Below are 27527 nucleotides of genomic sequence, written 5' to 3'. Positions count from 1 at the left end.
ACAGTGGTATAAATTTTAGTTCTTACTGCCCAGCCCTAGTTTGTTGTGTTGGTTTGCTTGCCATGATAATGTCTTTCTTTATCATAAAACTACTTTTTGAATCTGAGGTGCAGCTATGGCTGATTTGATGTGTTTTATGGTGAAGTGGCAGAAAAACGTTTCCCTGGCTTATTTGAAGGAAGTGGACCCACCTCACACGGACATTTAGAAACACACTCACATAGAAACTTTCAGTACACTCTCACACACATGCAGAATGAACGGACGTATCAGTGGATGATGGCTGAAGCTGTGGTTACTACGGATCTTCAGGAGGGGGCTGCACATGTCTGAAAAGAAAGCAACAAGAGAGAAGAGAATACAATCATTTTCAGCTTCTTTATGATGACAGGGAAACCATCACATCAGGATCTGGGGCAAAGGAAGGCCTCTCATATCAGTTGTTATTTAACACTGCACGATGAAAAAATCACTTAAGCATGCACACCTTTTAATGCCTCAGTGTCAGCAACACTTTTTGTCCACCTGACACAGTAGTGTGGTCACAGTACCAACATTTTAACCTTGCTGAATACAGCCGAGGGTTCAAACAGAGTAAACCTCTATTTGACGTCAAGCTCACAGAAGATTAATTAACATAAATCCTGTCTCATCCAATCAGTGTTCTGATTTTAAATTTCAATTAAGAAAACTTTTGGAAGCTTTCACAGTCTTTTTTTAATCATTTCTGATGTTGTGGGAATGCTCCAGTTAAATGACTTAAATTCTTCGTCAGTATTATACAATGCTAGTTCTAGTTTTTTTACAACTTTGAATGAAAGTGCAGACTAAAAAAACTTTTTTTTCCCTGAGAAAAGATGTATGGTACATACGTAGCTCCATTCACAAAAGCGTATTTGAAATAAAATCTTTAATTGATTAAAGAAATATAATTAGGAGGTATTTACCAGGGAAATGTTGGGGATGAGCACTTCACCAGCTACTGATTCAACCAGACGACTCCGCTATGGTTGTCTATTGAAAGAAAGAACAACACAAGGTCAGCTTTAGTCAATGAGAGTGGATAGGAATAAGATTATAAACTAAACTGTCAAGGCCTTAGCTTTCTGTTATCTGAGCCTCAACTTCAGTTCTCAAAATTGTCTCAAAGCATGTGTTAATGCACTTTTTTTTTTATATCCATGTAAACAGAGCCAGAGTAGTCTCAACACTTTAGCACCTAAGCAGGACTAGAAATAAACTTTTTGTTTACCTGCTGTTGTGGCTGATGGATTCAGACATATAGTATACAGAGTTTCAAACAACTTATACAAAACACACCAAAATATCACCAGGGGTCGACTAAGTTCTGCCATTTTTATGAATGCAGTAAAGCAACATTGAAACTACTTTTCTCTGTCATTCAGACTTTCTGAGATATTCAGCAATTTTTAAAAAAGTTAGGACTATTCAAATAAATGGGTAGAATACTCAAAATAGTCGATCAACTGCAAATATCACACATTTTTCACCCTCATTAAAAACCATTAAAACTCATTTATACTTCCACTGAGCATTGCTGTGAACGCTTCAAAGCAAAACTGAAATGACTTTCTGTGTAATTCAAACTTTTAGGGATTTTCAGTAATTTTCTAAAAAGTTGGGACTATTTAAATGAATGAAATACTTGCACTACTTTTTTCAGTTTTTCATTTCGAAAAATGTGTCCAGTTTTGTTTTGTTTTTTTTCCCCCAAAGCCATTATTATGTGTTCTTGTTTTAATGAAAAACTTGAGAAAAGGGAAATCATGTGACCCAATGGGAAAGGTGAGCATTTCAAAATAAAAACCCTCATGTCAAAATTTTTGCCTACATGTGTTTTGCAGGATATTAATATCCCTAGTTGCACTTTACAATGTATTAAACATGACACCAGTGGTAAAATACTAGTGATTTAATGGACTTTATTAATATTAGGAGGAAAATTAATTAATATGAATAGAAAAACCTGGACTGCTTGAGGTATTTATCCATGTACACAGCAGAAGTAAAATTTAAATTCTTGATTGTATTGTTTGCTGGAAAGGTTTATTCATTATTGTGAGAACAAACTAAATAAGTAAATAAACTAGAAAAGCACTCAGAGAGCACAGACCTCTGCCATTAGCCCTATCTCCCAAAATCAAATTCACCTTTAAAAACATTCCTGGAACTAGACGGCAACCCGGATCACTCCCGAAATTGAATTCGCCATTTACTACCTCCCCGGTGGGGTGGAGACACAGTGAGGCAAAGCACTGGCTTCGCTACAGGTGGACTGTCATGGCAGAAGCACCCATGGTCTCACTGGACAACTGAAAATCATGGCAGAAGGTGAATATTCCTCTGTTCCTCCCAGCATTGTGAATATTCTTGCTACAATTCGCTGTCTTTCTCTCTGTTACGCTCTGACTCTTCTCCTCAACCAGGCGTGCGTCGTTCAAACTCTATAAACTCCAAAACTTTAAATAGAGACACAGCAACAAATGCTGCTGGGATTGAAGTTATTCATGTCCGCCATCTCCTGGTGTAAAGTGGTTAACAGCGCAGACCTCTGCCATTAGTCCTATCTCCCAATTGTAAAGAATCCTTTAAAAAATTCCCGGATCCAGACGGTGATTCGGATCACTCCCAAAATCTAATCAGTTCTTTGTTATGCCATTTTAGACGTTTCCTGAAAATTTCATGAAAATAAGTTTTTGAGTTATGTTGCTAACAAACGAACAAACTAACAAACAAACAAACCCACCCGATCACATAACCTCCTTGGCGGAAGAAATAAAACATAAAACAACAAGCAGAGGAGTGCATCACTGTAAAACACAACAGATTCTGACATAGAGGCTTTTATTTGAAATTTTCACCTGTCCCATATAGTTACATGATTTCCTTTTCCTCAAGTCTTTATTAAAACAAGAAAACTTAAAAACAGATTTGAAAAATACAAAATTGAACCTTTTTTTTTTTTTTTTAATTATTTGATTTTTTTTATCTTTTGTGACAAAACAAATGGGAAAATGGTGTGTTCTTCCATCTTCCACTATGTTATTTGATTTTTAGTATTTCCTGATTTCTGAGGCTCATTTCAAACAGGAAATGGAATAACAGCATTTTTCATTGTTTTGTTTTTCTATTTTTAAAATGTAATTGGGATTTTGGATTTCTCATTAAGAATTACAAATCTGTTGGCCATAAATTACACTGATCCTGGAGAAGTGTTATCTGCTGAAACTAAACTGACATGTCATTTTAAGGATGTATGTGCCGGGCTGCCTTAAAGAATCAGCCTGTTTCTATAAAACATGAGTGAAACTCTATCAGCTACACTCAGATTTTCATCCTAGTGGCAGCTTCTGTGTGAGGACTGAGGATGTTACGGGGACATTTCTTACTTTGTTCCCTCCTCCGCAACACCTTCAGCCTCCAGCTTTCCCTCTTCCTCCATCTTCTCCTCTGAAATCAGCTCTGGTTTCCGGTGTCGGCGAAGACATTTCACTATAACCATGGATAGGATCAGCAGGGCTAACAATCCACCCACTGATGCCCCGATTGCAACAGCAATAGTCGAATCTTTGGGAGGGGGAACTACAGACAGGAAAGGAGAGGGTTAAAATAGTTTGTAGACAAAAGATGGAGACAAATGCAGCGCTGGCTAAAAGCTCTTCTGGGCTGATTAAACAGAGTGGAAAGAAGGAAAGTGCTGCTGAGTTTGCCTCATAGGGGAAGGTGGTGCGTGCGAGTGCAAAAGAGATGCTGGGGACTATGTTCAAGCTCTTGTCGGTCATTAATAAGTAAAAAGCTGACTCATCACCAGCAGGCGCTCACACTCCGTGATACTTACACACAGTCAAACAAACAGCATGTAATATTTGATGGGATAGTATTTATCCTTAAAGCACCGAGTCGCAGAAGACAGCAGTGATAGTGCGATCACTAACACGCCACTTACAGGAACACTTTCAACAACACAGTGGAAAAATTATAACAAGATAACAGGAGATCATGTTTGTGGCCCTATTTCCCAGAAATATGAGCATTCTTAGTTCATTCTAAGTTTTTATCAGGATGTGGAAATGTCAGCAGAAGTGTGTTATACAGAGACACAAATGAATGCTGAGCCAAATGTTGGTATGGAGTCACTGTTGCTGCCAAATTCAAGAGCACATTTTTATGTTTAAAGGCCATGACTTATTGATTATGAGCTCAGATGTCTGATTTCTCTCTTTGTGATCAATCTGCTTGAGCTTTAATCTTTAGCAGCTTGCTCAAATTTCCTGTGCTCATGCTCAAACCGTTCTATCATTCAGGTTTATTCTGCTTATTTGTCAAACTGACACTCTGAGTTTTCTCTGTGGCGTACGAAAGTTTCTCTGAGCGTTTTAAACATATTTTTCTGTCCTTGCATTTTTTGTGAACCAACCAATAGAGTGGTGCAGGAATGAGTCTTAAAATATGGAAGTTAGTTTGCATTTTAGCACTTCCGGTTCTGTGGTAAACACAAGCTAAAGAGAGTTAAACGTTTTATTCTACAACATAAAATACATCTGAAATGTGCCCCAACTTTGAGTTGTGTATCTTTTCACGTCTTAATAGGCGGTTGCTAAAAGACAGTTAACAAAGACAACAGTGTTTGTCGGGAAGACTACACGTCATCATCCGAAGCGCAGCAGCTGAGCCTGCTGTTTACTTGTATCCACGGGTGATGATGTAAAATTGAGTTTACCGTGTTGTAGTTCAGTATAGCATGACGTTAGCTTTTACTTTCATCAGTTAGATTAACGAACCAGATATGATGCTTCTATTATCAACTTTTGAAGATTATCTTTATGAACAAAACGTGTAAGTTTCATGAACTTTTATTGGACACAGACCTTATTGTGAGCAATATTCCAAAAACCCATTGAAAAGTCCCATTGGCTCGACGCAGAGGGAACCCATGCGATGTGAACTTTCGGGTTTGCCTACAAAATTATGTCACGACTGCACAACTCTATAGGACACAGATAAAGGATGGACATTGCTTGTTTGTTTCTATGCTGTTTCCCAGAGAAATTTGCCTTCATCTCACTAAGAAAGTCCCAACATTCTATCTAGGGCTGAAACAATTACTCGGATTATTCGGGTCAATTCAATACAAAAAATTCCTAGTGCGCCGTATGTTGCACGCATAGACTGTAGAAAGAATTGGACAAACCCCGTGTGACATCAGCCATCTGCTTACAATAGGCGGACTCAAACAGCTCTGGAAGCCAATCCTTGGTGGCTTCCATATTGAAATCGCAGTCTCAACCGAACTTTGGATCAACCTCACGGCCCCCCCACTAAGCGCGACTTCCTGTCAGCTAGGTAGCTAGCATTCTGGTGGACAGAAATGTAGCCTCTGCCTGTTGAGCTATTTGTCAATCAAATGAGACGTGCCAATCAGCGTGAAGTGAGGTTTATTTTACTTCATTTCCTTTTAACTTTAATAAATGTAAATTGCCATCAGAACTTCATAGAACTTTGTAAAATATATTTTCTTTAGAGAACCTGTAAATATCAATTTTTTTAGGGGTGCACTGATCGATCGGTGCCGATTTCCTTAATTTTGGGGGATCAGCAATCGTCAGATACTTGCATATGAAACCGATCTTATCCACCAATCTTATCTACCTCTACCTACAAAAATGTGAAAAATGAAAGACTAAAGGAACTGATATAATTTAGTAGTTTGGACAGCAATGCTCAAAACTTTTCATTTATATTTGAGAGAACTATCTCATGTGCTGTTAAAACAACAAGTTTGTATTATTTCATGGGTATTGTTCAATGTTTTTTAATAAAATAAGATTGGAACATTGAAGGTGTATGCTGTCAGTTATTAAAAAAAAAAAAAAAAATCCATTTGGGCCAAAATCGGAATCGGCAGATCAGGCTTTTTAAAGATTGGTGATCGGTGATCGGCCAGAAAATTGCAATCAGTGCACCCCTACAATTTTTAATATAGAAGTAGTTCATTTAAGGGGCCCAGCTTCTTTTCTCATTTGTCAAGAACTACTTTTCTTAAAAAAGCAAAAAAATGATTGGTAAAAAAAAAAAGCAATATTTCTTATTAGAGTACTTGATTAATCGCCAGAAGAACTGATAGAGTACTCGATTACAAGATGAATCAATTACTGCAGCCCTAATTCTATCACGTATACACACATTGAAAAACCTGAGAGCCAAAAGATATCATCAACTGTAACAGTAATTATTTAAAATCTGTAAAAGGTAGCAAAAAACATGAATATGGCATAAATAGCTAAATAAATTGTCTACTTTTTCAATCCAAAGTGAAGTCTGTAGGAGGAACTGAGTTGGAGTTATAGAACCCGAAAGTTGATTGAGATGATGCGTGTATGTAATAGAATATTGGGACTCTCTTTTGGCATGGGAGAAATCATTTGAGTGAGTTAATTACAAGTGAAGTCAATGTAAAGATGTGAGTGGATGCAAGTTTACTTTGGGGGGTCGTAAATGCTGTGAATGTGCAGTGCTAATCACCCAAATGAGGCAAGTTTGGTCCAAATGGCCAATCATGTTTCGCATACGTCACGGGAGGCATTTTACCAAATCCTTCATACATATGGAGCTATTATTGTTGCAAAAGTATTTACAAATACGTAAAAAGTTCTGTACAGAAATCTGCAAATGCATAAGTAGATTTTCAAATGCATGCACAAACCAACAAATGCGTGCATATATCTGCAAATGTGTGTTCATTTCTCCTCTCACATTGATGTTATATAGAGCCTTTACTAACTAAACTGCTGCCTTCTGTGTGATGCATATGCGATGAGGAAGGCAGCTTTCCCTCAGAGCCTGCGCTGAGGGCAACAAACCCAGTGCTTACGCTTACGGATCTGAGTCCACATTTTTGGCTCTTGCATGGTAGAAGTGTTGCAGAAGTCACGTGTGCATGACAGCCAATTGAGAGGTTGTAACTAATGGCTTGTGAGGATTTTCACAACTTGAAGCAAAATAGAGTTTTCTGCACCAAAATGAATTAAGTCCACATTTACAAATTGGTCTACAATCTACATATTCGCAGATTAGTGCATGCATTTGTGGATTTGTGTACAGATCTCTGTACACATTTGTAAATAGGTTTGCAGCAATAATAGCTCCATACATAAAACATTTCCAATGTATGAACCAAGCACCATACTTATTACTTAAGAAAATTTGATCCAGCCCAAAAAAGGCTGGAAACAGAAAAAGGCAATAGTACCATACTGTGTACATTTCTTTAAGCCAATGAAGAAACTGCGTATCCCACAATCCATTGTGATCCATGTTACTCATTTTTAACAATAGTTTTCAAACTTTCAAACCCTATATATACCTTTTTCTGCATTTACCTTTATTGTAGTGTTTACATTTTAAATGATAATGTCCAAATATATTATAGTTTGCATATAGTATAAATTGCTTCATACTACGCCGGCATGAAATAACGTCATCAGCAGCAGACAGTCACCATTCACCAATGGGGTTAGCATCCAGCACAGGGTTGCCAGAAACTCTCACATCAGAGATGTTGCTGTTAAACTCAAGGACTGTGGGTATTTATGTAGTTCTGGCTAAAAGAGGTTGATATATTTTGAACTTTTACCTTGTACAGGAACATATACCATAATTTCACACTCAGCTATGTCTGACTTAGATACTTTAGACCAGTGGTTCCCAACCTTTTTTCCTTTAAGCCCCCCTATTTGAATCTAAGAAAACTTTAACCCTTCCAGGACTGACACAAAAAAAGAAAAAAAGTAGTGATACTTTATTGTTGGTTTTGTTTTTTGTTTTTTTTTTTTGTGTGTAAATCCAACTAAAGTAGCCCTGAACACAAATACTTTTAGCCAACAACCATTGTATGAATTATTTTTAAGTGTTATATTATGATTTCTGTTAAATCTAATCTTAACAGCTTCAGCTGAGATCCCCAAGATCTCTGGCGCCCCGCTAAGGGGTCCTGGACCCCCAGTTTGGAGCCAAGGCTTTAGACAAAATGGCTAATAATCAGATCCACTATGGAGAAAATGAAATAATTTGAGAAAGAGTTCTTTGAAAAGAATAAGATGATAACCCGATCAGGTTTGCTCTGCCTGTTGTTGCCATGTGTTTTTCTTGGAGAAATTTGTTTTGATCTCACAAGAGCCACAACATTCTATCACATACACACACTGTGAAAGTCTGACAGCCAAATATCATTGTCAAACGTTAACAATAATTATTACTAGAAATCTGTGATAGATAGCAGAAAGTGAATCCAGCATATGAGCATGTACGAAACCTAATCTGCTGAAAAAAATATTTTTGCTTCTGATTTTTGATAAACCAACCAAAAGGAAAGAGGCAGAGGATGCACCAATCAGGTTTGCTCTGCCCGTTGTTGCTATGCTGTTCTCCAGGAGACATTTGCTTTGATCTCACTAAGAGAGTCCCAACATTCTATCACATACACACACTTCTGAGGTCCATAACTCAGCTATTTATGCTGAATTCAATTGTTATCTTCGAAAGATTGTTAATACCTAGTGTTAAAGTTTGAGGATGATTTTTGGCTCTCAGACTTTTACCATATGTGTGAATATGATTGAATGTTGGGACTCTTTTAAGGCCGGCTCGGACTACACAAATTTTTTGGTCGATCACGATCGTGTCAGACTATGTGACCAACATCTTGTCCCGTCTTGGCTGAAAGACTGGCCACATTACTAGAGGGATCCGGACCGCTCACCGTATGCTGCAAGTTCATATGTCGTCTGGGGGGCGGGTCAAAGCCTGTCAATCACTCTACAACAGAAGGGCTCTATGTGATTGTAGTCATCTTTTGCTTGTGAAAAGGTAAATAAGAAACAATCATGGATTGGATTAAAGATATTAAGTATGGATGTATCAAGAGGAGGACACATGGACTGGCTCTCCTTCAGATATAACTTAAGGTATGCATGGGATAAAGTAAATAAAATAAAATAAAATGTACACATTAGTCCTCTGAAGGGAGAAAAGGGGATTCTTGTAAATGATGATGCAAAGATAAGGAGCAAATGCTCTCCTGTTGTTAGACATCAAGGATTCACGTCGTTGATGTCAGGTCAGGGTGTCAAACTAGACGACAATGTAAGAAAAATTCTGACATGCTAGTCTTGTTGAATCGTGGTCGTGGAACGTCTTGGACGCATCACTAATTATGTCACACAACAAGACCGTTTGTGGTTCCTGATGCTCTAAATCGAGGTTGCAGTCAGGCTAAAATCTGGCTGAATTTGTGTAGTCTAAGCCAGCCTTTGAGATCAAAGTAAATGTCTCCTGGAGAAAAGCATAGCAACAACGGGCAAACATGATTGGCCCATCCTCTACCTGTTTCCTATTGGTTAGTTCATCAAAAGATCAAAAAGCAGGAATGAATAGTTTCATACGCCACAGAGAAAAATCAAAGTGTCAATTTGGCCAACAAGCAATTCGTGTAGGTTCTCATCCATCCTGGTAATTGTTATTAACATCTTTGTCAAATGAGTACCTGGGCTTGATTGAGGTACTAGGCTATTTACATATATTTCAATTCCAACGGTGTATCCTAAAGGCAAATCTTATGGCTTTGTAGATAAGTGATGTTTGCTGTAGTGAATTCCTTACGTTCTGTAACAACGATGAGCTCTATGACGCCGTGTCCCTGGTTGCGGTCTGGAGGGTTTCTCACATAGCAGTTGTAAAAGCCTTCATCATCCAGCTGAACATCCGACAGGGTGATGGACAGGTCGTTCTTCTCCAGGACACCAGCAAACGTGACCCTGTCTCCAAAGCGGTCTGAGCGCAGAGGCACCATTCCTTTTTTCCTAAAGTATGTCATAAACTATGGATGAGGAGAGAGACAGAGGAAAGGGAGAGTTCATAAAGGCCCAGATTTTAGGATGATGGCACGCAAGTGTTTCAGCACAAAGACGAGACAGCTTACCATTTCCTCCGTGTCGTTCAGGGATTCCTGGTAGGTCCAGTTCATGGCAAACTTGGTAGCATCCATCCTATAGCAGGAAGTGAATGTGCAGGGGATTTTAACGGTTGTTCCATTGAGAGCGTTTATTTTACTGGACACCGTCACATCCATGCATGAACAACCTGGAAATGAAAATAACACCAATGTTGGTAAAAGTACAACAACTATAGTGATGTTTTAAAGCTGTAAGGGCAGAGACACATTTGTCTCAATGTTTGAAGGGATTTTGAACAAATTTGAAAAAAATAACTAACTATAAAAAGAATAAAATGCTTCTTCAGCCTCTCCTTGACCCCTGCCTGATAGCTTAGTATCATTTAGTCGTATACCTCATGCATTACACTGATAGAAATTTTCTTTTTTGAATAAAAATCAACTTATCAGTATAAATGATGCTGTCAAACCCTTTATGTTGTCTGAAAAATATCTCTGTAAATCTTTAAAGTCCAGATCTAAGTACCAACATAACTTTACAGATCCCACACCACTACGGAGTCTCATCTCTGCAGGCTGGGACATTTAAGGCTTCATGTTCACCAAACAAACTGCAAACCAGACAGAATTTTCAGAGAACGACCATAAAGTGCTCTCCATCAGCTGTTTTAGGTGCTCAGTATGTAGTGAGGATGTGGCTTTCCATGTTCCTGCTGACTGGCTCTTTGTCTGGAGAGCACTGTCTTTCAAGCTGACAGTCATTTGATGGGAATTTCTCAGCACAGGTTTTAAAGTGGGTAAGTCCCATGGAGTGGTTTTAGATAAATCAGTATACCTGATATATATGTAACAGTAAATAGAGCTTCTTCAACGTCAATCAGCACAGGCCTCTGTATACTGTACTAAATGTCTACAACTGTGGTCTACTGGTGTATTGGATTTCCAATCAATGCCTTCATCTAGAGATAACTCTGAGTACTGGCATTTACCATTAGGCAGAGAAAATGACCTTCATGCTCTTAGGGGCCTTAAGATATAAGCTCAGTCCAATTTTCACCCTACTTCTCATTTCTGAGTGCACATTTAGTTTACATTTTAGCCAACATTGTTTATATGGCCCTTTGTTAATTTTTCCACTTATGCACATAAACGTTACCTGTCTGTAGCCTGTGTAGCCCCTGGCTCACTCTTTAAAGGGCCAGTGCACGCTGAAATCTCTGGAGGACAATGCCAAAACTTAACCTGGCATGCCTGATGGATGTGTTTAACACATCCATCTGGTAAACCACTCATAAACAGGGGCAGAGCCTTTGAAAACAAACTTGGAGGGTGACTGGATGAATGTTCTGTCCGTCACATCTTTTCAGGCCTATCAGAGCAACAAAACACGTGACGCAGCTGTGCCCCTACTGAAGGAGTAAACTCAAGCAAACCATGGCGACTGTAGACACGTCAGTACACGACTTTTGTCATTTTTGAAATCAACTCACTGCTGTTCTTTGTTCTTCCTTTAACAAGAAAATGTTGCCAAGTTCTGATAAAACTGGCGCTTTAGCAGCATCCACAATGTCTTCCACCATAACTGCACTGGCCTCTCGTTGCTGCTTGCTTATGTGACAACTTCGCCGTTCCCAAAAGTACTGCCCCACGTCGCTGATTGGTCCTGTCACTTTCTAACCTGGCCCACACGGTTCAGACAGAAGCTCTGCAAGATGGATTCGACAGTGAGAAACATGGAAATAAGGTTGCAAGGTTAGCCAAAACTAATTCCAAGTACATAATTCGACCCAACTTCCGTAATACTAAAATATCCCTTTAATAGTGTAAAAACAAAAACAAAAACAAAAAAGACTAGGTTAAAACTAGGACTGACAGCTTCCATTCGAATGGTCAATTGTTTGTAAAAGCTTATGTCCGACCAGTATCACCCTGGTCTACTATATCACTGACTGCAACTATCTGGGATTCCTGTTGAAATGCCAGACTGAATTGTGTGTTCTGGCAGATTGACTGGGTTTAAGGGTGTGTAATAATTGTAAAACAAAAAGCCCTGTCGCCAGTTAACAGCTAACCTGACACACCAGATAGACTGTTTTATATATTCATTGCATGAATATATAAAACAGTCATCTGGGAAAGTTCCCATAGAAAAGGTTTCAGAAGGGCAGGACTTTCAAAAAATTCTTTGAAGTAAATTTGAGGAACCTTCTGTCACATTTATGGCGAGCCAATCAGAGCATCAAGGCAAAATAACGTGCCAATGCGCTACTCTTGAGCTAACAGGCTATCCTGTCTTTGATTGTAAATGGTAGACATTCTCTGTGAATAAAATTTATGCCACGTCCATTCAAGGGACATGCAAAAACGTCTTCTCTGCCAAGACAAGTTTTCGGTATGGCTCTTTGTTCTTGTTTTTAAAAGAAATGTGGTCCAGCTCCAATTAAACTGCCACTTTCCTACAGCTACATCCAAGCTAACAGCTACCGTGGCAGCAGCCTTTGGATACAGCGGCAAGCCCAACCAGTAACAATTGTAAACCCATGACCGGAGAAGAGCAAAAACATCTTTTCTGTCACCAAAAGCTTTCAGTGTTGCCTGTTGTCCAGTTCCGACAAAACTGCCTAAGTCCAGGCTAATCAGTCCACTAGCAGGCTCTGGTCCAGTTCTAGTAAACTGACGCTATGCTAAAGCTACATCTGAGGTAGTCACTGCAGTGGAGGCAGCCATTACAAACGGCTTTGAGTACAACCAAACCCCGCCCATAGTGCTCCTCTGTATGCACGGTTCTGAAAGTAGAGTCACTCAGTCGGTGAGACATACTCAGACCCATGTGCAGGGCTGACCCTGGAGATCAGCTGAAAATAAATCTGTGCTCTAACGAAGGTACTTTATTTAATGTTGACAACATTTTTGATACTTGGATGCTTCTTTGTTTAAATAACTTAATTTCCTTTTTTTTTTTTTTACACAGAAAAATACAGTTATCAAAGAAAAAACAGAAACACGAGTCATTTTCTATCCAAAGCTTCTTATCATTCTAAGCCCTTAACAATGACTGCGTTTACATGGACTTGAGTAACCCGGTTATGAGTCATATCTCAGATTTTATCATATTCAGGATACTGTGTTTACATGTGCACAGAGAAACCCTTTTGCTCATATCCTTGTATACATGAGAGAAACTAGTATCCCGGTTTCTGATCACTGAATCATATCTGCATAGATAGTTGATGTTATTTTACAACAACAGAAAGTTTGATATTTGAGAAAAATTAGATCACTGTTATTTAGGGTTTCAAACAGTTAAATTCCAGCATTACGCTGCGAAAATGGTACCCACCTCGTTCCAACGATGGGAGAAAACAAAACTAATCTCATTTATATTTAAGAACGCTTGCTTATAAAGCATCTGCAGAAGAAAAGAGACTGAGAGGATGTAAGGAGTGAAAGGGAGATCTCAAATGAATAAGCTTATTATAACTTGATATTTCAAATTTTTATCACTATTAGGTGATTATTATTAGTATTAATATTATTCTTATTATAAAACACTACGAAAGTTTGGCAGAGACGCCAAGAAATAGCGAAGCATCTTGCAGTTGACTGACTTCACTAAATAACTTTCCTGGAAACAACTTCAAAATAAAAGTCTGTGAAACGGGGTCAGCTCAAAGTGGGTCTTAAAAAGGCTACACGTTTATTTCGAAAAACACACCGGAAAAGTCATCGTTTCTAAATGTCAAGACTGGGAGGAGTTGACGGGCTGTGCAGGTCGCTTACCGAGTGGCCTCTTTCCATCTTCAGATCACAGAGCTCTAACTCATGGCGTGAGCGGTCATTCTCTGTCTCTACAGTAAACTATGCTCATGTTTCATTCATGGCTGAAAATTTAAACTGTTCAGTTCACGTTTTATCTAAATATGAGCGTGTTTTGACTGCCGTCAGTTCACAGACTGATACCGGCAGCAGCACACAGCCGCTCAACTGTCTCTCTTCAGGCAGAGCAGATCACCTGTTCCTCCACCACACAGACGCAGTATTTACAGTATCTGAAGTTAAATTAAGTTCAATCAAAGTTGCGCCTGCGCACGTAAGTCTACAGCAGCCAGAAAACGGGATACTGCATATACATGGCACAGTATCCCATTTTCTTGTGGAGTTCTCCGGTTAGCAAAACCAGGTTTCTCAAAACTGGGATACTGTAACATCCCGGTTTCTGCAGGCGTACACACGCACAAAGAGAAACCGGGATACTCAAGTCCCTGTAAACGCAGTCAGTGACACTATCAATACTGTTCTGTTGTTTGACTGAAAAGCAAAATAATCCACTTTTAACACTAGGGCTGCAAGCAGCATTGGAGGGTCTTTGCAGTATGTTTCAGTACAACTGAGCAGCCATGGACATCCTCCAGGACTGTCAATAAATTAAAAATATTGAGCATGATGCACTTTGTATACTTTGAGGTAATACTGGCTGTCAACACCAGTTTGCAGTATGAAAAACAAGATGCTAATATGTAGAAGTAATGATTGCAGGACTGATATTAATCTTGTAAAAATCGAAGATCATACATTATGTTAGAATTGATACAAACTCTTCCAGTAGGTGGTGCTACAGCAAAACCATGACAGTAACCCTTGAATGTGTAGATGGGTAGACTTTGATGTTGCATGAGAATTTTGAAACAAATCTGATTTTTCAAATGAGAATCATGCCAACTTCTTGTGAAATTGGCAAGATATCAAAAAGTATGCCATCCCAAGTGAGGAGTCCATTATTAAGACATATCTGTGTTGTGGATAAACATTGAGGCCTTTCTATGAAAGTCTGAGCTTAATAGGTGAAACACAGTAACTGGTATAAAGAAATAGCCCAATTGTGTCTACTTCCTGCTGTGTAACGACAGAAAAATGATAAAATTAACTTTTGAACGTATAGTGAGGTAGAACTTGACTTCCATCTATCCTTCCATTTTTGATACTGCTTGTCCCGTTTGGGGTCAGGGGGGGCTGGAGCCTATCCGAGCTGTCATTGGGCGAGGCGGGGCGTACCCTGAACTGGTCGGCTGCCAATCGTAGGGCTGACATATAGAGACAGGCAACCAGGCACATTCACACCTACGGCCAATTCAGAGTCACTAATTGACCTGATGAGCATGTTTTTGGTGGTGGGAGGTAGCTGGAGTACCTGAAGAGAACCCACTGATTAGCCTAATATGATGTCTCCTCCTCCCTGAAATGTTTCTTTATGTGCCTGTTTGACCTGTGGACCTTTTGTTCCATACACCTGAGTAAACAAACCTTCCCAGCATGCTGTCTGGACATTATCTTCCCTGTATAGCAGAGCAGTTATGACTAACGGTTTGAATGTTAGAATTTGATAACTGTTAGGAAATGATATAATTTCATCCCTATTAAAAACTGATTCCAACTTCTGACACCCATCTCCATCAAAACTGTTCTGTAAAAGCCTGAATACTGCCGCTATGACTGCTTCACTGATGCACTTTAGGAAAAATGAGTTTATGATGACCAAGTTCAGGGCGTCTAACTTGTTAAAAATGCTGTTTAAGTCTGATTTATCTTTCCTAAGTTTCCTTCTGCTCTCTAACGTTGTGTCTGGGCTCGGGCTCTTACTCCCCAGACAGAATCACTGCCTCTCTCTCTCTCTCTCTCTCTCTCTGTTTGTGTGACGGGACTCTGCACCATTCTCTCCTCTGCAGTCGGGTGTTTCTGGCTCCCTTCCCACTGCTGCTGCACCACTCCACCGGCCTGCCTCTCCTCTCTGCACCACACACTCTCACACACACCCACACACTCGCCCATGCACTTCTACATCTCCTCCCATCGTCCATATGTATAATTTAACCACATAAGCACTCCCAATTTTACACTGCATGCGCTTTAGCACGGCCAGGCGGCTGGTGATGTGGCGTCCTGCTCTCACACGTGCACACACCCCTCCCCATCCCACCCCCTTCTGCAAGGTGTGCATTGTCAGCAGTGAGCTAAGCATGCTAGCTATGCTATGTCAATGTCATGGCTGCATCCTGACGCCGCCACAAACACAGATGTAGTCGCTGTAAATACGAGTGTCTTTGCTACAAACACATCTATACATCCATGTATACAAGGTAGAGAGACAGAAACAGCATGATGCAGGCTCTGCTGACTCAGCAGTCCTGCGGATAGTGAGAAAGAGAGGCAGATGCAGACACACAGAGAGACGTAGAATTGCTAACAGATGAAATACTGCAGTGAAGCCGCCTCATGCGACTCCTCCCTCTCTCTACCCTTCCCTCTTTTCCTCTCCCATCACTGTTCACCTCTTCTGCCTCCTTTCATGCTCCTCTTCTCTCCAAACCCTCTTCTAGCCTTAAAATTACTCTTTTCCCTCACATCCCCTAAACTCCATGTACTGCTGCCTCTCGTCCTTCCCTCGCCCACCATTGTTCCCTTTACTTTCACAAGGTCATTGCAGAGAAAAAGGTGAAACGTAGGTAGGTCTGTTACATCATCGCTCCTGTGCCATCCCCGATCCTCTCCTCTGACTCTGCATTACGTGACCACGTTCTTATCGGGTTTTTACACCTGTAAGCCTTTTCTAAATAGAGATTTAGACCTGAAAGAACATCACTACATGGAAGGCAATCTGTGTAAATACAAAATCATAAAATAATAGGTCATCTAGACCGGCGGAGTTCTTCAGGGGTGACAGACTTTTGCAGGCCAACCTGAAAAATAGAATTGCATGGGTTCCATCAACTAGTACTGCCGCCTGGCAGTTATACAATTGCAATCAAAATATTCAACCCCAATGCTAATCAGGTTTATCGTAAAAGTTTACAGACTTTCAGCTGTTTGCAATAAACAAACCAATTGCAAAAGCTCAAAACAACAAATGTTTCAACTGTCTCTCCAGTCTCTAAATTATTCAACCCCTGAACAGAATCAGATTGGAACTAAAAAAAAGTGGATTGGTGCATCCCTAAATGAACCATATATGGTGACATCATTGACCTTGATTTGCACTTCTATAATAATAACAATAACAATAATAATAATAATAATCAAACATATAAGTGACCAAAGTAAAAAAGTATTGGGATGTCTCCTGATAATATTTTTCAGTTTAGATTTTAAATTTCCAAATATTTCAAAGTGTGACCTGTCAAAGGTTAATTGAGACAGTGGGGGTTCCCAGTCCCAGGCACTGTTATTTTTGGGGGTCATAGACTAGGAACTCTTGGTCTAAAGCACAAGGTGCAAAGTAATTTGGGGCTTGTCTGTCTAGTGTCGAGATGCTTTGCCCCGGGCCAAACCCTAACCTACAGAATGTGTGTTTAACTTAGTGAAGGATGGCTATTTCATTCAAAGAAGTTTACGTTTGATTTAATTATTACTCCTCTGCTGCTGGTTTCCTTTATGCGTCTGTGGATCAGAGTTTCAGAGCTACGGTACAATCCACTGAAGATACAACATGACAAATCTACGACTAATCCTTTTGAGGGTTTCTCTAAAATAGTCCAAAGCTGCTTTAAGGACATGTTGTAAAACCTGCTGCTCAGTATTTATAGAATATTACCAAAATTAAGACCCAGGGCTCTGTTTTCATGACTTGACTCAAGATGTGCTGTCTCTAAAAGTATTAGTAGTGTTTTGGTGTTAAAGATAAATTTGACTTAATGAGGGTATGAGAGCTGCTGCATATGCCATTCATTAGTAATTTCACAGGGTTAAAGTTGGTTCCGAGTGTAAAGGTTTGTGTATTATCCAACAGGGTCGCTCCTGTGCCCTCCAACAAATGGAGCACTTGTACCTGGGTCTTGGTTTTGCGAATTTGATTATTAGCCATAATATCAGAAGTATTCAAGTCAGACTTTTATCACGAGCTACCTGAGAGTGAAAAATGGTCTAAGCCCTGTAGAAGACAAAAATTCATAAGATATCAACCTCATTTTAAGAAAAAACATAGTTCATTCACAATCTCCTGATACTACAATACCCACAATGCTGGAGTGTCACAGGGATGTCTCTGATTGGTGGCGTCTCTGGTTACCATGGAAATGTCTACCGCACATACCAATAAAGGCTATCGACTGTTAATGACAATACATGCCACCGCAGTATGAAGCAAAAAATACCCAAACTGCAATATATCACAACATTATAAACTTAAAACAGAAAGTAAGGAAATTTGTGTTTGGTACGTTATTTCTTTGTTGTAACAATGCTTCTTGGTAATAAATCTTATACCGTTGGAAAGCCTGTTTATTACCCTTTTAAATGATGCCACATTTGTAAGGATCATGCATTTGTGCATGTGGGATGAGCAGCAGAGCTGAGTATGTGGGTTGCACCCATGAAAAATGTGCCAAATCTTCTCTGCAAATGCTAAACAGCTTATTTTGCTGTTGCTATTGACTCTTGTTTTAAGCTTCTGGTACCCCCAGGTGCTGCCAGTCAGGTGCCTGATTGTCAGTACCTGTGAGCATGAGCCCTTCTACAGTGGTCAGTAGATGTCTGCTTCAAGAATTGGCATGCCACATTTGACTGATCTGGATAGGGCATGTCCAGTTCCATATAACAGGGAATGTCAGAGACAGGTTGTGAAGTGGACGTCCCAAGAAGACAACACCCCAAGAATACTGTTTTATTACCCTGTCAGCAAGAACTCTATCCTCCAAGATGACAACACTCACCCCCAAAGAGTGGGGTTTATCAGAGACTACCTCCAGAATTTGAGAATGAGAGGATGGTATGACCAACCAGCAGTCCTGAACTTAACCCCACTGAACACTTGTGGGATCAGTTTGGGCGTGCTGTTGGTGCCAGAGTGACCAACACAACCACGTTGGCTGACTTGTGACAAATGCTGGTTGAAGAATGGGATGCCATCCCACAGCAGTGTGTGACCAGGCTGGTGACCAGCATGAGGAGGAGCCAGGCTGTTGTGGCTGTGTATGGTTCTTCCACACGCTACTGAGGCTCCTGTTTGTTAAATGAATAATTTGTATAATTGTCAATATGTCTTGTTTCTTCAAACTTCAATCATCCAATCCAAGATTTATTACCAAGAAGCATTGTTACAATATAGAAATAATGTACCAAACACAAATGTCCTTACTTTTTGTTTTATGTTTAATTTGAAATGGAAAATACAATAGAGTTAAGTGCATAAAGAGGAACATGTGGTGGAATCTGGAAAAACTATAGTTATCAAGAAATCAAATGTTCCTTCCTCCTTGTATAGAACTATTTACACAGTCTTTTACCTTTGCCTTTTTTTTTGCCCTCAGTTTAAACAACAAGCCCCTTTTTTGCATCAAATTAAATGTTAAATTGTGGACTTCACTGAGTTGGTGACACTACCTATAACCAATCCTCAGATGAAGTGGAACTGTAATTAACTCAGGAAATATGTCATGCAGAATGGCATAGACTTCTTGGGGCTGATAGTAAGAAGAGTCATTGATGAGAGGAGGACTGGACTGGACTATCCACAGGGGACACTTTTGTTTTTCCTCAGGACTGCTCCAAATAAACAGAAATGATTGGATTTAACTGTTTTAGTGGAGGTTACAGTTGAGATCACCAGTCTGTATGAGACAAGTAATGGTAAGACTCAATATTCATTTGTAATGTGGCGTTGGCGGCGCTCTGGTTAGTTATTTGTTATGATTTTTTTGTGTTTTCAGAGGAGGATGGTATTTTCCTCTTGTAAGCTGCTAAGTTATGGTCATAGCTAATGTGCTAACAGGCTAACTTATAGCTAACAGTGCTAATGTAAAGCTACATGCTGTCTTTGTTTGTGTTAAATGTAGGTGTATATTGTGCAACTGACTGCAAGTGTGTAAGGAAAATCTCTCTATTTCCAGAAAGACAAATAAAAGAATGTCATTCAGTCAAAGAAAATGTCCGGTGGTTGATTAAAAATGGCTGAAATTCTTGAGGACTAACGGTCATTTTGGTTGGAGGCCAAAAAATTCTAGTGGGAACTCCGCTTCATGCTTTGAAAGTGTTGTACTTTCCTTCAGAGGAAGGATCCTGGACTTTGAGAAGGATTTTATGATTGTTGTGTAACTGTCTTTCTCTGACTTCTTTCAGCCAGCTCATTTTTATTCGTCTTATTCATAAAGAGCTTTGCATTGACCGTTAAAGTCTGAATGTGGGTGTGCAAAGGGCAGAACAGGAGGCAGATCTATGTACGCACATTTCATGGTGGATTGGGATTTATAAAGAGGATATTGGCTTAAGATGTCTATGTGCACAGTTCTATAAATCTGAATTATTTTTAGCACATTCAATCTCCGAGACTTGGGCACATGTGCACTTTTAGTCTGGATTCCATGCACTGTTTTTTAAAATGAGACCCCTGGACCCAAACTGATCAGCAGCTCCACTACAGAAAGATGGGTTTACATCTGAAAACCAGGCTCTGAGGGGTTAGGTACTCTTTAAAATGAGTCTCTGCTTCAACTGTGTATTAGAAAAGGTTAAGCCTCGTTACAACGTCCCGTCCTGTCTTTGCATAAATTCACAGCTGACCTTGTAAAGTAGCAGCACCTATGACTTCATGACGTGTTTCCTGGGCTTACATTGGCTTAGTGATGATGCATCACACTGAGTTACCTTGGGTCTGACCTCTGAACACGCTTTCAGACCAAGATGCTTTCATAATGGAGCAGATATTTCTTAACAGCTTTCACCTCTCCTGCTGTCTGCCACCTGAATTCTTTTATCCTGACTCACTAGTTATTACTAACACGCTGCAATGTACCATCAGTATGTGTTCAGCTCTTGTGTTGCTGAGCTATGTTTCAGTTGTATTCTGCACTGCTGAGCTGGGCTCTAATGCCACCTGCTGTCGAGAAACCCTCATTGCATTCTGCCCACTGCAGCACTCAGTGCAGCTACCCATACATAGCAGCTTGTAACAGCAATGAAAAACGACATCAGGCAGTCATGTCTGAAGAAGCTGCAGGAAGTGTGCTGGCTAAAAGCCCCTTTATGTGATTAACTAGATTACAATCAGTCATACAAAGCTATAGAAGTAAAGAGAGACAGTAGCATGTCAGCCTGCAGCATCTTCTGTTATAAGCAGCATGTCAACAGGACTTTATATAGAAGACAAAAAAACAGATGTAGACAAACAGGAAGACTACATCAGGATATTGACGTTGTTCCCCCACTCTGCTGCAGGCATAACAGCCCAAGACTACCCTCTTTCAATAATGTCAGAAAGAAAACATAAAAACACAGGAAATATTGACTGGATGGAGTCTGACTGAAAACTCTTAGTCCATAACTCTGTAAATATGTGGATATATTTTCAGCCGAGATTTCAGGTATGTGAACATAGTTTAGATCAGTCTGTTGATGTTGATTCAAAGGATGAAATTTCTGTCAGGGCTTATGTTCAATAAAGAGACGGCTCAAAGTACGAATCACTGACAGAAGTACGCTTATTGATCATAAGATAATCTATTAGAAAAGTTTCTACTGAATGGGGAAATATCATGTTGTTTAATTAATTTAGGGACATTTATATGATAAGTAACTTCTGATATTAATGCCTGTTAGCTAGTCAACAGAAAAGAGTTCCCAAACACCCTGTTTGGAAATTTATTGCTTTAAATGATGAAAAACTGCAAGAAAACTCATTAATGCATTCAGAGTTCACTCTTCATCACTCCCACACACTTTTCCAGTTGTTGCCAACATAATTGTGCAATGAAGGTTCATCCACTTATCTAGATATTGCCAACTTTTTTGAGCAATTTAGGAAAACCATCACTCATTGCCAGCTCCCACCACATTTTCAAATGTTGCAAACTTATTTGTGCAATTTTTCAAAGTCCTGCTTTCTCGCAACTTAAAAATACATTTTTTCGTAATGCAATAAAATGCAAACCCCTGCATATTGTCTAAATTGCACAAATGCATTGGCAATATTTTTCTTCTCATCAGTCTTACTCATATCTTATTATTGCCAACTCTTAATTCTAGCTATTTAAGAAAACCAATGCTCCTTGCCACCTACGGCCATGTTTCCAGATGTTGCATACATATTTGTGCAATTTAGGGAAAGCCCTGGTTTCTCATTAGTTCCAAACAGTTTTTAATGACGCCAAAAGTTGCACACAAACTCCTACATTTTGGGACATCACACTCCTATTCAGCTCAACTCACATAATTCATTATTGCCCTTTTTTTTTTAATCAATTCAAGAAAACCATTACTCCTTGCCATCACTAACCACATTTCAAAATGTTGGCAACTTATTTGTGCAATTTGTAAAGCCCTGATTTCTTGCTTGTTCCAAATCTTGTTTTTTTGATAATGCATGTAAACTCCTGCATATTGTCTTAATTTGCCCAAATATATTTGTTCTAATCAATTCTTCTCACATAGGCACATCTTATTATTGCCAATGTTTTTTAGCTATTTAAGGAAACCACTACTCCTTACCAGCGATGACCATTTGTCCAGATGTTGCATATGGACTTGTGCAATTTAGGGAGACCATTGCTCTTCGCAAGGACCAACCATGCTTTCAGATGTTGCAAAATTATTTGTGCAATTAACCCTTTGACTTTCACACTAAGAAATACATTTGCAAACAATTATTTGTTGGTGAAATTGTGCTCTTGCCTCTTGCTTGAACAAAATTTCAAGTTTCTTTTTGTTTAGATTACCCAATCAGGATAGCTTCTAGATAGTTCTCCAGATAGCTTAATGAATAGTCAGCCAATGTAAAGTTGAAGACCATCACTGAAAGTTTTAAATTTAGAAAATGTTGCCATTTGAAGATGCTGTAGTCATGTCTACTTTATTAGAATCACTGACAGAGGGAAAGATAAGACCTTTGACCACCTGTCTAACCTGCACATTTATTTTTATATGGCCTTACTACAGTGTTTGAGTATTCTCGTACCTCTACTGCTTATTATAATTATAAACCAGTGGAAATTAAAGCATTAAAAAAAATTTAGTTGTTTAATTTTTGAGATGTTTGACTCATCTGCAGCAGTCTGGCCTCCAAGCTACACTGCAGCTCATCCTGATAGGTCCAGTGTGAATAAATGCTTTTTCTCTGTAAGGTGTTGCTGCCCTCTTGTGGCTCTTTACAGTTACTTCTTCTGTGGAGATGCTCAGGAACGCTCCCAAACTGGAGGGTTAAAAATAAGATTTATGTCACAGTCAGGATGGCTTTTTATTTCATAATGTCAGTTAATTAATGTCATAATTTTGACCATTTTGATCTCATATTTTTGACACTCTATCTCATATTTAGGACTTTCTATTTTACAATTTTGACTTTTGATTATTTATTTTTATATTACATAACTTTCATATTTTTCTTACTTAAGTGGCAGAGATGTAACCTGGCACACCAGATGAATTTGTGTCACACATCCATCTGGAAAACCACTGAAAGACAGCATTTGGGAAAGGGCAGAGACTTTGAAAAAAAAAACTCAGAGGGTGATTGGATGAATGTTCTGTCTGTCACATCTCTACAGGCCAATCAGAGCAACAAACCATGTGACATAGCCGCTACCAAGCTGTGCCTGTGCCCCTACCAAGGACTAAACTCCATAGAGAACCGCAAAACGCGAACCATGGAGACTGTAGACATGTCAGTACACAACTTTTGCTGTTTTTGAAAAGAAAACAACTCACTGCTGTTCTTTGTTCTTCTTTTGACAAAGAAATGTCAAGTTCTGATAAAACTGGCGCTTTAGCAGCATCCACACGAATGTCTTCTGCCGCAACTGCACCGGTCTCTTGTTGCTGCTTGCATACGTCATGACTCCGCTGCACCCAAAAGTACTGCCCCTCGTCGCTGATTGGTCCCGTCACTTTCTAACCGGGCTCAAATGGTTCAGACGGGAGCTTTGCAAGATGGATCCAACAGTGAGAAACATGGAAACGGGTGAATCCATCTGCTTTGCAAGGTTAACAGAGATGGGCTTTCATAGAATCAATATCGATACAATCGATACAAATACTGCTTATAGATGATACTCTTAATGTTTCACTCTCTTAATCTGGTGCAAAAATATAGACAGGATAATAAAGAAATTTCATTCTAAACATATCTTATGAGAGGATTCTGTTTACTGCTTGAACAGCTGATTTAAAAACCTGACAAAGATTTAATCCTGATTTACAACTCTTTTATAAAAACCTCCAAACAGCTCCAAATAATAGCAGGAACTATTGAGAGAATTATTGTCTGCTACTAGAACACTTGTGACATTATTGCACATATTTTATTTTCTATAACTGCACACTTCGATTTTATATTTCTATATTAATAATTTGCACTAAAACCAAATCATTCAGAGATCTGCTGTAGAACTCCTCCACTGCAACACTGGACATATTTTTCATGTTTTAATTCTCTATTTTATATTGCTATTGTATCTTTCAATATCAAAATCTATTCATGTTCTTTCCAGCAGAAGCCCTGCTGTTTTTCTTCTTCTTCTATGTTATCTGTTAACACCAGGTCAAATTCCTAATCAGTGAAAATATTTCTGGCAATTAAACTGGATTGTGATTCTAACAGAGCATTTTTTTTGTTAATATTCCTCCCCTTCTCTTTTTACCTGGACAGATGTTTAAAAGTAGGCCTTCTTCTGTTACTAAACTAACACTAATTTACTCAGATACCAAGGGTACAATCTAGGCCAGCTCTCCTTGTAAAATTATCCGTCTGCAGAATGCATTCGTTATAAATTTGTGCTAAATAAATAAAGGTTGATATGCAATGTGTGAAAACTTTTAAACAAAAGTTTGTCAAAGAAAGGTGAAAATATTGAGACCACAGAGGTGTTCCAGCTAGCAGATATAACGTCCCATGGAGCAACAGGAGCATCTCTGAGCAACAAGCTCTCAGTCAACAGTCCACCTGTGGGGATCTACTTTCAGTCTGCACAGGTAAAGAAGTCAAGCGAGCTGCTGGAGCATCTAAAAATACACTAAAGATCCCCACGGCTGTCCTGAACCAGTCTGCTGCAAAACTCAATCAGACATGAAGTCATACAGTCTGAATTCTTCCTCTCAGCATTAGTATTTGTGCACCTAATGGTCGAATCAAACCAAATTTAGCCTTTAAATTAGTTAGATTTAAGTAACAATACAACTCAAGACCACAAGTAGTGAGTAGTGATGATAACAAGCCGGTTATCTTTCATTAGAATGGCAGGAGCAGGCTCCTGTTTGATGAATGGGTTTTCTTTAAAAGGGGCCAAGCACCAACCTCCAACTGTTCACCACAGGGCAATGGGCAACCAAGCTTGGGCTATTTTTACTACCTTTTTGCACTGTTTTTTTGGCACATCAATTATAACTTTAAAATGCTTATTTTAATCCACACCAAACTTCACAGGGATAATCACACACTGACCCTGAATACATTCAGACATCAATATAACCACACAGCACCCCCCCTTTTGCAAATCGAATATTTCTTACTCTGACTTTTCATTTTTCCCTTTAAACATTATTCCTCCTCACACCATTCAGCCTAGCCTTATGAGTTTTAGTCTGCACATGGGTCATCATCAGAACTACAAAAAAGCCTTTTGGACCCATGCACAAATCTCAACAGGAAGTCCACCAGCTTCATCCAGATTTCAAAATAAGGTGTTTTTGATGGTGCCAAATGACTTTAATCTGTTTTAACTTTGGTACAAATTATTCTGTCTTCTTCCAGTTTCTGGCAAGACAACAGTATAACACTAAACACGCCGATATGCAAACGTACCATAGCCTCCCCTAACAGGAAGTAACATAAATGGGTCATTTGCTTATTCCTCTTATTGTGCTGAACCTATCAGGCTCGGATATTCCTCAGTATTTCTCCACAACACTGAAATATTTAAATGATGGACACCTCACTAGCAATGGCAAACATTTTAATATCTCGCCAGTTTGACAGAAAGTTGACTTAACTCTTATATGAAAAATCTGATTTTAATTCAAATTTCATTCATTCTAATTTTTCAGATAAATTTTATGATTTTGTTTTAGCGCCACTTACTGTAAGAAGCAGGTAACACCTGCAACATAGAATGTCCAATCTTCTCTTTATTTTATCCTGCCCAATCACACCTACAAAATAGCATCTTGATTTCTCATACTGCCACCTAGGGTTAAAAGCTAGTACTACCTCATAGACAATATGCAATATTCTCATGATGTTGACTTTAATGACAGTACAGGGAGGATCTGCTCATCTCTCTGCTGTGCTGCAGCACACTGCATGGGTTACCAACACCCAGCAGGGTGGTCGTCACCCTGAAATGAGTGAGGGTGCGAGGGTCCATCAGTGTTGCTTGCTGCCCTGGTTTCTTTTATTTTATAGATTTCTTTTTGGGCCTTTTCATGCATTTATTTGATAGAGTAAGGACAGTGGATAGACTCGGAAACAGGGAAGAGATTGGGGAGAGACATGCGGTAAAGGGCCACGGCCTGGATTCTAACCCGAGCTGCCTGCATATATGGGTAGGCCCTTAAACCACTCGACCAACTGCGGGCCCATTTTTTGTTTTGGTCCTAAACAGGTCTAACATCAGGTCCCACCATCACCTCCTAAATGACAATTTGTGACCCAAATTAAAAAATATACAGAAATCCCTCATTTCTTTACGGTAGTCTTTCTAGTTTTTATTCTTTATTGGTGGATGGCAGCCAGCATCATTTAACCTACAACCTATCTTTTACTCCCTCAAAGTAATTAGTTAATATAGACGTTTCTTATTCCCTAGCAAACATCCAAACCCACTGGTAAGGAACAACAACCCACTTTTGGGTCCTGATCCTCCACTTGAGAACCAAGAGTCTAGAGCAATAAAAACGGAAATGAGAGAGAATCCATGTGTATTTGAAGTAAAAAAAAAAATGTCCCTTAAAGTCATTTTTAGAGATTGTACTGTAAAGGGATGGAAATGTATCTAATGGCCTTGACCTTTGACCTCCAAAACCTACTGTATTTATCACTGTGACAGACTTGACACTTGTGCACTGTTTAAAGAGAATCCCTCAGATAATTCTTGATTCACTATATGAACAAAACTATTCAGCCACCTGACCATCACACCAGCATAGACAGTAATGACACTGTATTCAAATACATGTACTTTAATATGGAGTTTCCCCCTTTTGCAGCTATAACAGCCTCCATTCTTCCTAGAAGGCTTTCCACAAGATTCTGGAGTGTTTCTGTGGGAATTTTTGCCCATTCATTCTGTAGAGCATTAATGAGGTCAGGCACTGGCCTTCTGCTTTGTTGCTGTTGTTCCTAAACACTTCCACTTTCTAAAAATATCACTAAGAGTTGACTGTGGAATATCCAGCAGGGATAAAACGTATCACAGTACCATGCTTGAAGTCTCTGAGCTCTTCAGAACGACCCATTTAGGACCCCAAATGTTTGTAAATGGAGACTGCATGGCTAGGTACTTGATTTTCTACACCTGTGGCAACAGGTCTGATTGAAACGCTTGAATTCAGTAATTACCAGGTGTGACCAAATACTTTTGTC

At 39.3% G+C, this 27527-nt stretch overlaps 1 protein-coding gene and 1 long non-coding RNA gene across 2 annotated transcripts in view; one reads left to right on the top strand and one right to left on the bottom strand.

Moving 5' to 3' along the window:
- The window catches only part of LOC121525844, a 50010-nt gene that overhangs the window by 5759 nt on the left and 16724 nt on the right, over positions 1 to 27527 (top strand). The window lies entirely within an intron of this gene.
- The window catches only part of scn2b (sodium channel, voltage-gated, type II, beta), a 31454-nt gene continuing 4887 nt past the window's right edge, over positions 961 to 27527 (bottom strand). The window contains exons 2-5 of the mRNA XM_041811999.1: positions 9998 to 10158; positions 9679 to 9895; positions 3411 to 3603; positions 961 to 1014 (exon numbers count right to left, since the gene is read on the bottom strand). Coding sequence (XP_041667933.1) covers positions 1005 to 1014; positions 3411 to 3603; positions 9679 to 9895; positions 9998 to 10158 — 581 coding nt within the window. The 3' untranslated portion in view covers positions 961 to 1004. The remainder of the gene's footprint in view (positions 1015 to 3410; positions 3604 to 9678; positions 9896 to 9997; positions 10159 to 27527) is intronic.

This window comes from Cheilinus undulatus, linkage group 2 (assembly GCF_018320785.1).
Source record: "Cheilinus undulatus linkage group 2, ASM1832078v1, whole genome shotgun sequence".
Classification (NCBI taxonomy): Eukaryota; Metazoa; Chordata; class Actinopteri; order Labriformes; family Labridae; genus Cheilinus; species Cheilinus undulatus.
Note: the sequence above shows the minus strand (reverse complement) of the source record. Positions and strands in the feature narration are given on the sequence as shown.